Genomic DNA, 13,352 nt, shown 5'->3' on the forward strand with positions numbered 1-13,352 from the left:
AGCCTGTGGCAGAGCCAGGATTAGGAGCCAGACCTCCTGCCTCCTTTTGGTCCAGAGCTGTTATCACTCTGCACACCATCGTGTTACTGAAATGGCCTACAGACGGGATGGACCAGCCGGGGGAGATGAGAATCAGGACCCAGGCACTTTCTGGCCTTCATCCTTTTAGCGCTTCTTCTAGCGTTCTGTCCTCAGCACACATGTGGTAAATGTTTGATGCTTAGAAGTTTCTTGTTTAAACTCCATTTACAGATGGGGAGACAAGGATAATAATATAACCGCCCTGCCCTCAGCAAGCTTATAGATCAGTCGGAATTCAGAGTGACCAGGAAGCTGCAATGTGGTTTGACAGCTCCTTTATAAGATAAAGCACATTTTACACCCTCCTTCAATAGCCTGATGACTTTCCCATCTCCCCCCAGCAAGTCAAGGAGCGCCGATAAATCAGGGGCCGTATTCATCTTGTTCGCCACCATTGTCCTGGGTAAAGCACAGTGCGTGACACTTAATAGGTTCTTGGTAACTTATTTCTTAATGAAGGGATGCACCAGAGGTTACAAGAGTACAGAGGAAGGCTCAAATCAGTCCTAGAGAGTCAGACAAGTCTCCCAAGAAGATGTCCCGGCAGAAATAAATCTTAAAGGAAAAACAGGCAGATTGGTATCTCACCCATGGGACAACCAAGCAGAAAAGCTTTTTTCAATTATGCACAGTTTGGGTTTCGCCATCCCACTGCTTCTCCTCCATTTGCAGGCATAATTGAGAGTCAGCTGTGGTTCAACTTGCTAAGTGCCCATAGTGAGCAGTGAATTACAGGGAATAGAAAAACACTGTTTGTTTTGCTCAGGCAGGGGTGAGCTAGTAAAAAATAAAAGTGAGGGCTGGTAATTTATTGGCCCTCGTTAACAAGGACTCTGTAGGCATTCTTAGAGTATTCCTTTTAGACAGAGCTCACTTATCAGGAGCAAAGAGATTACATTTTTCATGGACTACCAGCAAAGTAAGGTTTGCAGAAGTGGCTCTGAAAGTACATCTTTTGCGCAGCCATGCTCACTCAGAGTCATGTTTTTCACAAGAATGTGCACGAGCTTCTGGGAGTGTAGGATGTGATGTCAGAGGCAAAGAGGCACCTGAAACTGCTGTGGGAATGGTGGGGACAGGGGTGGGCAAAGGCAGACCGCCCAGGCTTAAGCTCCTGGCTCTCCGTTCACGGACTGAGGGACCCCCTCCAGGGCCCCTTTTCCTCTTCTGCAGCATGGGGACAGTTGTCATCCTCACCTGATAAGACTGAGAATGAGAATGTATGTAAACACAAATGTCTAGCGTGATGCCTGGCACACAGAAAGTGCCCTAGCAGTGTTAGCTCATACTGTTCGTGATAAATGTCGTGTTCCATAGCCAGAATGAGCTACATTTGAATCTGATCACTTACAAGCTTTGAAGCTTTGGGCAAATTTCCCGAACAACTCTGAGCCTCACTCTGTACTACGTAAAGTGGAGATTAGGATAACAACTTCTTAGGGTTATTGTAAGGATTTTAAGGTAAATGAGAGTGAAAATGACAAAGGGACTCAAGGAATAAGCTCAAATTCTTACTTATCTTAAGAAGAATGGTGTAGTTAGCTGGTCCCAGCCTCAAAGATACTTTGTCTTTTTCTTCACTATTCTCTACAATTCTCAATGGTACACTTACCCAGCAGACACCTACCGAATGCCTACTGGCTGTTAGCACTGTGCTTGCTTTTAAGGGGCTCTCTGTCTGATGGAAAGAAAGACAGGTTATCAGACATTTAGAAAACCACTGCTGGCTCTTACCTCCCATGGAGGTTTGCGTTAAGCTTTGCTAGTTGCTGAGGATGAACTAGTGATTGCTTTCCAACTGGAGTGTTTCAGAGCAAGGCCCCTGATTGACTGATTTGAAAAGTATCTCACGCATCCACAGTTATTCATATGTATTTAGATACATATTTACATAATGTATCAATGGTAAAGGAAATTATCATTCTAACACTTTACAGTATGATGGTACCTAATAGTTTTTGATTATTTACCCTCTTTTCTCTTGGATCCTCTCAGTAACCTGAGCGAGTAGCAGAGTCGGTAGCTCCAGTTTATAATAGTGAAGCTCAGAGGAGCTAAGTGACCTGCTTGGGGCTTGATAGTTACCACGTGGCCCAATAAGACCAGATGGATGAGGAAGAGAAGAGAGGGAGGGAAGAAGTTACAGATAAGTGTTAAAAACCATCAGAGGGCTTCCCTGGTAGCGGGAGTAGAGTCCGCCTGCCGATGCAGAGGATACGGGTTCGTGCCCCGGTCCGGGAAGATCCCACGTGCCGCGGAGCGGCTGGGCCCGTGAGCCGTGGCCGCTGAGCCTGCGCGTCCGGAGCCTGTGCTCCGCAACGGGAGAGGCCACAACAGTGAGGCGCCTGCGTACCGCAAAAAAAAAAAAAAAAAAAAAAAAAAATCAGTGATTTTCTGGATTCTCGCTCACGCTTTTCCTGCCATTGATGGGCCCTTTTCTTGAGCAGAAACCTTTGATGATTATCAGATGGTTTGTACATGATCCCAACAGAAGCTGTACTTTGTCCTAGGACCTTGATATTTACTGTATTTTAAATACCCTGCATCTCAAATCAGCATGGACTAGTTCAAGCTCCACTGCAAACTGTTTTTAATCACTTTAGGCAACTCCTAGCGCCTCCCTGGGCCTCATTTTTGTCTTCGGTGAGATGAGGATTATTTTTTCCACCCCGTGATCTCTGAGGTCTCTGCGTTTTGCCTCCTATTCTGTGGTTCTGTGAGGAGCCCCATGGCAGACCCTTGTGGAATGATTCACATCCCCCCTCTCCTCCTCCAGTTTTCCTGAGAGAAGGAGCCTCACCCACAGCTTTCATGATCCCAGCAGCCCCTTCTTCTGGAAGTTGGGCCCCTCAGGGGCTGTGCTCACACATACTTAGCCATTGGAGGGGAAGCCTGGTTGCTTGCTTCTTGGAAAGCGTAGCACCAGAGTGTTTTGACTGTGTCACATTTGGTTTTTTCCATAGGTTCCCACCAGCCAAAAGAAGGAAGGTGTTTATGATGTGCCAAAAAGTCAACCTGTAAGTGTAAGTATATCTCCTCCCTTCTGCTGGGTTCCCATGACCGGCTTTATGTTGACGCTATGTCTGCAGTCTGAGGAAGGGAGCCGCCCTTCTGGATACGTGTCCCAACCTGTATGGCTTTGCTGGGGAGCTCCTCAGTGGGTCAGGGGGAAGGGGGCATGAGGCGGAAATGATGGGGTCAAGGAAGGGGTGCCAGTCTGCATGAAGGTCTGGCCCCATGAGTGGAAATGAGTTGAATCATGCAAACTACTGTGTCCAAGGGATTCAGAGTCTCAGGTGTTTTATGGAAAAAATCTCCAGCCAAAGACTTCATTATACCTGGTCAAGCAGGGGGCAGTTCTTGGTTCTAGGAAGAGAGTTGTCCACCCAGTTTGAAAGTGGTCGAGAAGCTTCAGAGGGTCAGAGGGAGGGCTGGCCAAAGCCTTTGGAGTGTATAATGGTCCAGCCAGTGGGCAGCACACTGTAGCAGGTATCGTGGGCTCGCAGAGAACCCAGAGAGCCCACTATATACCTGGACCCCATCTGCTAGTGGGACTCCTGGAAATCTGAGACACAAAGGAAAATCCTCAGCTCTGTGCCACTGCTGGGCTCAGAACCATATTTAAGGCCTTCAGCTGGCACTCAGAAGGCACCCTCCACATAATCCAGGCAGCCCTGGGGAGCCAGTGCAGACTCTTGAGCAGGGGGACATGTGACTTTGCCACAGCTTATGTAAGAAGAACTGGGGCGTTTAGTCACTGTTGCTCTCATTCAACAATGGGTGGAAAGAGCATGGGCTTTGAAGTCATGCTGACCCTCAAGAATCCCAGCTCTGGTCCTAACAGAGCTGTTATGAGGCTAAGTGACCTTATCTGGACCATTGTTATCAGTTGTGGACCCCATACTGTGAGAGACATAAAGATAATCCCACATGTTTCAAGATGAGATTAATAATAACGTTTGAAACCCCATCCCATGAGGGACAGCTAAAGGGCCTGGAGATGTTTGGCCTGGAGAAAGGAAACCATAAATATGGAGATGGGCATCCACAGGGCCATTAAATGGAAGGGGGATTATACTGCTCTGTGTCAGCCAACTCTTGGAACCAAGACCAGTAGGTGGCACTACGAGAAAGCCAGCTCGAACTCCGAGTGAGGGTGACCTGCTGACAGTCAGAGCTGCTCCAGGGTGGAATTCTGGCACCTAAGGGAGTGAGCTCCCTGTCACTGGAGCTATACTAGCAGAGCCTTGGAGACCACCTGTCAGAAAGATTATGGGGCGGAGGCAGGGAGCAGGGATTCAAACATTGAATGGCTGGAGGGGCAAGACGAGCCTTTGCTGCGCCTTCCTGATTTGAGCTTCTGGATCCCCCAGTTGGGAGTCTTTCTGGTCCCTTCTTACCCTCCCCTGCCCCTGCTCCCCTTTTTCCTAGTGAACTTTCTTTCGGATCCATGTCCGTTTCTCTACCCCACTCTGCCAATACCTTGAAACCACCATATCCCACCTAAATACTGCTTCCAAAACCCCAATGCACATTAGTTTTACTGAAAAGACATGTCTGAATACCAGCCCCTTAAAAAACCCCGAGCCTAGAAACAGAGTAGGAGGCATGCAGCGTGGTGCCGCTCAGGGAAAGAGCAGTTTTTCTCCCCGAGCCCTTTGCGTTTAATCAAGCCTCCGTGTCACGGAGACACCGGTCTGCGCTTCGAGTTTCAGTTAGGTCCAGCCCCTATCACACAGCTCCCTGCAATTCAGTGTGTACCTAAATTGCCTCACTTGCCCCTAACAGGCTTAGATACACGAGGAAACATGCTCCATTTGCCACCTTGGTTTTGCGAAGTTATTAACCGTCTGGCCACACCACCTCCATGCTTAATAGCTCCGAAAAAAAAAACAACAAACTTCAGACTCCTCAGCCTGACGTACCCGGCACTCGGGTCCCAGCCTCTCTGTATCTCTGACCTGCCCCCTCCTGGTCCAGCTCGACGGAACTCTACAGTTTCCTGGGGGAGTCACGCCTTCCCCCAACATCCTAGCTTAGTGTCAAGCATCGTGTTTTGGGGAGACTTTCTCATTCTTCCAGGAATACCTCTGACCACACAGTGTTGGAATTCTTCTTCTTCCTCATTCCTTCCAGGAGCTTCCTGAGGTCCTTGTGTTACCAGGAGCAAGCCCGGGTCTGGTTCACAGCTGCTCTAGGAATAGTATATATTTATTGTATATAATCATATATAATAAATATATGAATGACTCTACCCCATAGAAGGAATTTATGATAATCCCTGCTACTTTTTTTAATGGGAATTCCCTGTTATTCTGATTCCAAAATAGTCATTAACGATACATACCGAGGTTTTGCTTGGAAAATATCGGAGCGGCCAGAATGGCCCGCAGTGGCTCCCAACCCACTCTTCCATAAAGTCCTAGAAACATCTGATGGTGACGATGGCTTTTCCATGAACTACCTGAGTATTAATAAAAGCCTGTGAGAGGCAGGAAGTGAAAAGCACAATTTCAAGTTAGAGGCAGATGGACGCAGCTGGAATCTTAGTTCCTGGTCCTACTGCCTGTGGGACATCTGATACGTCTCCTTGCCCCTCTGAGTCTCTGTTCTCATCTTCCAAAAGGGGTTTTGGAACCTAACTTGCAAGATGATTTGAGGAGATAATAGTCGATGTATTGGAAAGTTTGTCCCACTTGCCTAAACCTCCCAGAGGTGCTTTACATACCCCACGTCCCCCGCTGCTCTGACATCTCCCTGTGTTCCAGGTTCCCCCCGGAAGCCCTGCCCCTCTGCTGATCGTACCTTCCCTAGGATACCTCTGTGCCCCGAAAATCCCTGCCATGTTGTCACTATTTGCTCCCGCACCACCTGCTCCTTACCCAGAAAGACAAACCAAAGACAACAAAAGTAGGCCATGTTAGGCAGCTTCCAGGGAGTTTGGGGCTCCCACAAGTTTCCCACAAGAAGGGAGACTGCCCAGTGGCCTATTGGTCTAGGGACCACCTGGTTTCTTCTTCCTTGGGACGGGTCTGCGTGGAGTCCTAATAAGGGACTCAGCTTGGGGCTGTGGTTGGGGAAAGCCACCAACCAGCCCCAAAAGAAATGGCCACCGGGTCTTCAGAGTCAGATCTGGGTATGGCTCTCATCCTGGCCACCTACTAAGGGTCCTTGAGTAGATTTTTGCATCTCTAAGCCTTAATGTCCTCATCTGTAAAAAGAAAGTAACGCCTACCTTGTAGCTTTGTTTAGAAGATTAAAGGAAACATTTATGTGGGGATATAGAGTAGATTAAATGCAAACATTTCCATTTGTTGCTCTAACAAGCAGGGTACCAGCCAACTGGGGATCGCCAAGTATTCTAGGTGATGACACACCTCCTCTGGGAAGCCTTTCTTACCCCAGAGTAATCAGCCCCTCTGGGATACCTCTGTCCTTCTCTTTGCAATGATCATAAAGGATTTTTTTCTCTTAATGAATCCATGTGAGCCATTGGACTTCGGGGTTAATGATAGCCCTGTGTAGTTTTTGCCTAAAGACTAAATGAGCTTAAGTATGTGAATCAGCCCAGTGCTTGGTGCACAGTAAGGATTCAATAGCTGTGAGCTATTATTCTATTGGTTTTCCTTACTTTTCTGTGAGCTCCTTGAGGACAGGAATCACTTTTAATCATCACTATCCCTGAGGTAACTCTTCTTGGGATTTCTGATCTCTTTGAGATTTTGCTGGTAGACTCTTTCCCCAGAAAGAAACATGTGTGCACATGTAAATTTTTGTAGTCCTTGAAGCCGACGGGATCCCTTGATCTCAGCTCTAGAACCTCTGTCTAGACCTCTGTCTAGTGGCTCGTCATCACTGTTCCATGGTCAGAGATATCCTCAGTAAGGTGGCAAATTTGATGTATTGGGGATTTCAGAGTTTTAGGGCAGCAGAAGTTAGAATTCACTGTGTTTGTTATATCATTCTTACCCACCTCAGTGCATCAGCTTATGGGAGCAAAGTTTTGTTTCGATTAGCTGGGCCCCAGGTCTAGGCAGAAAGCCAATTCCATGTCTTCACTCCCTCACATTTACTTATCCCTGTGGTAGTTTTACATCCCCCTTGTCCCATGACCATAAGATGCTCAGATGTACTGACCCTTTTCTTGTTCTGTTTTCTCAAATAACACGTTAGGATGCTTTTGTTTGCTTATTTTACTTTGCACCTGTAATAGCCCCTTCTTCCGGCAGATTTGTCCTTAAGGTCATGCTTTGCTCCCCTCCACCATTTCCTGGGAACTCTAAGCCCAGATAAGGATTAATCCCACTCACTCCTAGAAATATACATTTCATCCCTTCCTGGTCCAGGCAGTCAAAAGCTTTGCATGGGGGCTAATCTCTCCTGTATCTTAAATATGTGAGTCTACTTCTATGTCAGGGTCTCTGAAATCCAGTGGCACAAATGCTTGCTGACAGGAGATGTTGGATGGCTAGAGTTAGGAAGGTTTCAGGAAAGAGGGTACAACTTGGGCAAAGCCTTGAAGGATGAGCAGGATTTGAACAGGCAGATGAGGCATGGAAGCACTTCTGGGCAGATCACTGGGGTCCTGGGTCCTGAGTCCATACTGCCTTTTCTTAGCAGTACTCAGACCTGGTTAATTTCTCATCCATTTCCCTCTCAAAGACGTTGGGGGAAGACAGGTAGTCTCCCTTTCTGCCAGCTGACTGACCATGCTGTCATGTTCTTTAGACAAATACCCTGGCCTCTTTGGGAATGTCAAAAATGCACATTCCTAAATGGGGAAGAAAGTGTCTGCATTCATTATTTAGTGCTTTTTGCACTCTGTTAGCCTTTGGACATGATCTAGTTCCACAGCGGGGCATTCACAGGCTGCTGAAGGGCCCGTTTCAGACCCTTTTATGCCCCACGGCACTGAACTTGGTTGAGACTTACTGTGAAGGTCACACTGTTTCAACGACACAGGCCTAAATCTTAGTATGACTTATGCCATTTTTGCATGAGAAATACTCTGCGCTTTTCTTCTCCCCTCCGCTTACGCCCTCATGTAATATTCTTTCAGCTGTAAAAGATCTTTTATCCTTCACCTTTTAAATTGCCCAGTTTAAAAGCCTTTTATGTAGTTGTATTAGGCATGAAAGACTTTCTAATTATTGGTAATAATGAGCCAGTGACTTCTAGCTGAACTTTTTCTGGCCTTCAAAAGAGAGATTCTGAAAAGTTTGGCATCGTGGTAAATAGGAAGGACACAGATTGTCAAATGGATATGTTGACCTCGACATTAATTTCTTTTTGGCGAAACACGGATTCAGAAATTGAAAGGAATGATCAGACCTCCCTGAGGTTCTTTCCTCCCTTTGTCAATCACTTCGACTTCCTGAGACTTTTTTTCGCTGGGCTGCAAAGCGGAATGGATGACTATCCACTACCAACATCTCAGGCCTTTCGGGAGACTCATGCGGCAATGTGAAAGCATTTTCTGTGATAGTGAGGGGTCGCTTTTATGAGACGCTGTGGAAGTAAAGATTGAGGGATGGGATGTATTAGTTGCTTCTGTTTATTTTATGTGCTGTCCTATGATTAAGAGAAAGGCTCAAGTTTAATGACAAGGGAGGGCAAAACTGGGCTCAAGATGAGAAAGAAATTTCAGGCCATCTGAGCTGATTTTCAGAAGAAGGGACAGCCTCTCAGAGTAGCGAGCTCTATGCCCCTAGAAGTATTTAAGCAGCAGATAAATGGTTCTATAAGGGAATCCTTGTATTGTAAAGGTGACTACAGTGGTGGACCTCAGAATCATTCATCTCCTCTGGCACTCGATTTGCCCCTATGTACTTAACTCATCGTCTTGCTGCCAGTAGCTCAGCTGCCAAGCCGTGTATCCCACAGGCCCCATTCGTATCTTCATTATTATCACCTGGCTTTAAAGGAGCACACCCTGAAGTGCCCAGCAATAAGTTATGGGCTGGCCCTGTGAAGTTAGTGCCCTGGACGGGAAGAAGTTTACCAAGTATTATAATCAAGTCATATCACTGAGCAAGCATTGGGCACAGAGTAGGTGCTTAAAAAATTGTTCCTCCTTAGTGTCCTTCTAGAGAGCTTGAAATCAGGGCTCTAGATCTGAAAGGAGCCAGGCTGGGAGAAACTGGTAAACATCCGGATGATTGGATATGAAGTCCAGGCCTCCATTCAGTTTCTTCCTTTGTTTTATGATGCCGGGACAGTAGCCATATGTACCGTATCTAAAGCTAACGTAGCTGTGGGAAAAAGCAGGCAGACCCCACAGAGCATCTGCTCTGTGCCACGGACAGCCCAAGCTCTGGTCTCGGCTTATCTCCTTCAGTAATCACAACCCTGCGAGGAGGTAGCTGTCATTTACACATAAGGAGTCTGAGGCTTCGAGAGGTCACGTAACTTACCCACGATCACAGAGTCAGAATTTGAACCCTACATTGTTTTGACTCAGGCACCCACACAATTTCCACTAAAATATACTGCCTTTAGAATTAAAGAAAATGCAAAGTCCTCCATCTCCTGGTCAGGATCACCTTACCCTCACCTGCTCAGAATTAGTACTCAGGCTTCAGTTCCCATCTCCCATTACTCATTGGTTTCGAGCACTTAGAGCTCCGGAGGCCCAACACTCCCTGCCTGGCTGTGAACACCTCTCTCGACCTCTGGACTGAATTCTATGAGGGCGTGGCCATGTCTAAGCCATTTCTGAACCCTCACTCTGCCTGGCACACTTTCTTCATCCCGATGTTGAAAAGATATTTTTGAATGTTAAGGAGCACATCTCAATGAAAGCCACCCACCTCCGAAGCTCAGAAAGCTGTCCGTTTTGCCACCCCTTCCCCCAACCCTCCAAACTCCTTGGTGTTTTTCTACAAGACCCCTGTCCCCCTACGATCGGCATCTGCTTGGTTTTCCTTGCCCTAGATTTATTTCTATTTCTCTGCTGCAAATGTAGGAAGAGGCAATCCATTCACGTGAAGAATTTCAAGAATTCTCTGGACAGCTCTTCCCTACACCCCCGTCCCCCATCGTTCATGGCAAATAAAATTTCATTCACAATTTAGCGGTTAGTTTTTCCTTTAGTTTGAAATCTGGATCCAGATGTTGCGTAATTGGCTTAAATCTAGTCTGAACATTTGTCAATTTCACTTCCTCATTAAGCGCCACCTTGTAGGGAGATTATAATGATCACAACACAGTTAACATAGGTGTCGCAAGGGAGGATATCATCCCGAAGTGAGGGAAAGGAATCTGAATCTGTGTATTCCCACAAATGAAAGAGAAGCTTGCCTCTTCTGATGTTTCTTGGGTGGACTTGCTTTTAGCTGTACTTAAAAATTTTCCTGGGATAGAATCCTAGATTTCTAGAATCTTAGAGTTAATAGGAACATTAAGAGATGCTATCTAGTTTAGCCTTCCCACCAAAGCAAGAATCCCCCAAGGTTTGTGATAAGTACAGATGAACATCTCTGACTCTTGGGTTTCAATTCACATACCTGCAGTGACAGACCTTCATTACTTTTGTAATCCCAGCCATCTGATTGCTACAAAGCCCTTTTTTATTTATTTATGTTTTGGAGTTCCTTACAACTTCTATTCACTTATTTATTCATTCACTCATCCATTTAGCAAATATTTACTAAGAGCCTCCTACCTGCCAGACAGTGTGCTATTCCCTAGAGATATAAAGATGAACAAGACCAGCTGCTTAAGAATCTTAATGGTCTCAAGAAGAAGATAGACATGTAAAAACAATTACAATCAATATAATCAAGGTTGTGAAAGGCTGTGTCCAAGATGCTATGGGAGCAGAGTGGATGGGGCAGTAAACTTTGCCTGAGTGAGTTTAGTGAGGCCTTCACCCAAGGGATAGAGTTTAGGTGTAATCTTAAAAGATGATGGGAGTTTGGCACTGGAGAACGGGTGGAACAGTATTCAGGAAGAGGGAACCGAATGTTTAAAAGCACTGAAATGTGGAAAAGCCTCACTTATCCCAGGGACTGGTGAGCAGTCTGGGATGGCAGGACCACAGGATGCCTTCATGGGAAAGGAGACAAGGATACCAAGGGAAGCCGGCCCCAGGGAGCAAAGGGCCTGAAATGTGGTGCTGAGAAGCTGGGACTTGTTGGGAGACCACTGTCGCTTTCAGGTGGTGGAGTGACACTGTTGGAGTTGTATTTTTCAACATCACTCTGGTGGCCTGCGGCAGGTGGCTTGGCAGGTTGGGAGGAGACCGTGATGTAGCTAGTGGAGTTACCGATGTGCCTCTGTCAGGAAAACAGAACCCACACCAGGCAATTTAATAAAGGGAAAGAACATGCGGAACTAGTTACCAAGGTGTTAGAAAAGCTGAAAAGCCAAATGGGAAACAGTGGGCCAACCCAGATGAGTCACAGTTGGAAGTTACTACTAGAGTGATCCCTAGCACTAAAAGGACAAAGGAAGGCAATGGTGTTGGCAGAGCCCAGGAGCTGGGGCTGCCATCAGGCACTGAGACCACAGAGGGAGCTGCCTGGTGGGAGCCGAGACCATAGCGAAAGGGGCTGTCTGGTGGAAACCATGGAGAGACTCAGCCATTGCAACAATACTGCCCAAAGAGAGCAGGGAAGAAATTCACTGTTTCTCCCTCCCTCCCACCATCCAATTTCTGACCCCTGCCTCCTGTTGGTCAACTCTAAGTGGAGATGGATTGGCAAGGGAGCCTGGGCAATGTAGTTTACAGGGATCAGCCACTGTCATTCAGCACAGAGCAGGGAACGGCAAGAATGGCTCTGAGGGCAAAGCATTGTGGGGTAGGCAACTGAGGACCACTGTGGGTGGGTCTGGACTGAGGGTGAGACCCTGCAGATGCAGACAAGAGAAAGGGGGTAGGTAGGGGAGGTGTGTACATTTGAGTGGATGACAAGGGTAAATCTGGAAGGTCTCATGGATGTGGAGGGTTAGACAAACACAAGCCACGTCCAAGGTGGCAAACCGGGCGGTCAGGTAACCAGGTGATCTGAACCAAACTCCCTGTCTCCTCTCCCATAGCTCTGTCATTTACAAACATGCTGTTTTATCACTCTGACTTCTAAGAGTGTTTGTACATCAGCCCTTCCATTCGCTGTCTTCAGGTTCTTGCCAAAAACAGTAGTAATCCCTCTCACCTTCTTCTCTGTTCTCAGTCCCTGGCTCACGTTGGGGCCGGGTCACATTATCGCCTTGAATGATATCTGGCTTTCTCTCCCAGGGTGGCAAATCAGGGCTCTCATGAATGGAATCAGACAGAGTTGTAGACAGCTCACTGTTAGTCATTCCCGAAACTTGTTTCCCATAGATGCAGATGTGGAGGGGTAAGCGTCAGCAGTCGTCTGGTGCTCTGCGTGCTCAGTTGTGTGCTGGCAAAAATCACATCTGGATAAAACAATGATCACTCCACTCCTCTGCTAAAATACCTGCCACTGGTTTCCTGGAGGGATGGTCTTCAAGCTTTTGATAAAACCCAGAAATCGTTATTCGAATGAAGTGTGCCCGGTGGCCGTCTAGACGAACAGATGAAAGAGGAGATGTGGTTGGAACCAGGTTGGAACCCCAAGGCCCATCCGCCTGGAAGCCCTCTCCCCTCCTCTCTCTGAAGGACAGAAGGTTCTAGAAGGGAAGAGATGCAGAGAGGGTAGTGTGAGAACCACTGTCAAAGGAACCCACAGTTAGTTCCGTGGGTGGGAGAAGTTGCGCGGCAGACGGGAGCTCCTTCACGTGGCTTCCCAACAAGGCTTTGTTATTCGATGATCAAATTCTGAATGCAGATCAGGAGTCTGGTCTTTGGGAGGCAGTAACAGCAGAAAGAGCACAAAATGTGAAGTGATTCGGAGCTCTACACTTCTTTTTTTTTGTGTGTGGCGAAGGAACGCGCAGTGTTTATTGCATGGAGCCCAGCAAGGAATCCAGGCAGCTACTGCTTAAAAGACCTGAGCTCCCTGATGGCTTTCGGGGGAAAGGTTTTAAAAGACAGGCTGAGGGAGGGAGATCGTGGGGTGTGTGATCAGCTGGCAGACGTTCTTCTGATTGGTTGGTGGTGAGGTAATAGGGAGTCAACATCATCAACCTTTTGGTTTCAACTGGTCTGGGGTCTAAGGGCTGTGGGTGGCATACGGTTAACTTCTTCCACCTGGTGGGGGGTCTCAGTATCAGCGAAACACAGAGCTTTACACTTCTTAACTGTGTGACTCCAGGCAAGGTGCTTTATCTTTTGGATTCTTCTTAGTGACCAGTTAACAGTGTGA

General features: G+C 47.1%; 1 protein-coding gene across 7 annotated transcripts in view; it reads left to right on the forward strand.

The window, feature by feature from the left end:
• Positions 1 to 13,352, forward strand: part of DAB1 (DAB adaptor protein 1) — a 421,097-nt gene that overhangs the window by 355,247 nt on the left and 52,498 nt on the right. For 6 of the 7 annotated variants that reach the window (XM_029228762.1, XM_029228761.1, XM_029228760.1 and 3 more), the window contains one exon: positions 3,045 to 3,104. In XM_029228762.1, coding sequence (XP_029084595.1) covers positions 3,045 to 3,104 — 60 coding nt within the window. The remainder of the gene's footprint in view (positions 1 to 3,044; positions 3,105 to 13,352) is intronic. The other variant, XM_029228765.1, reaches the window with a different exon arrangement.

The sequence above is a fragment of the Monodon monoceros genome, unplaced genomic scaffold (assembly GCF_005190385.1).
Source record: "Monodon monoceros isolate NGI ecotype Baffin Bay Population unplaced genomic scaffold, NGI_Narwhal_1 Super_Scaffold_18, whole genome shotgun sequence".
NCBI classification, from domain to species: Eukaryota; Metazoa; Chordata; class Mammalia; order Artiodactyla; family Monodontidae; genus Monodon; species Monodon monoceros.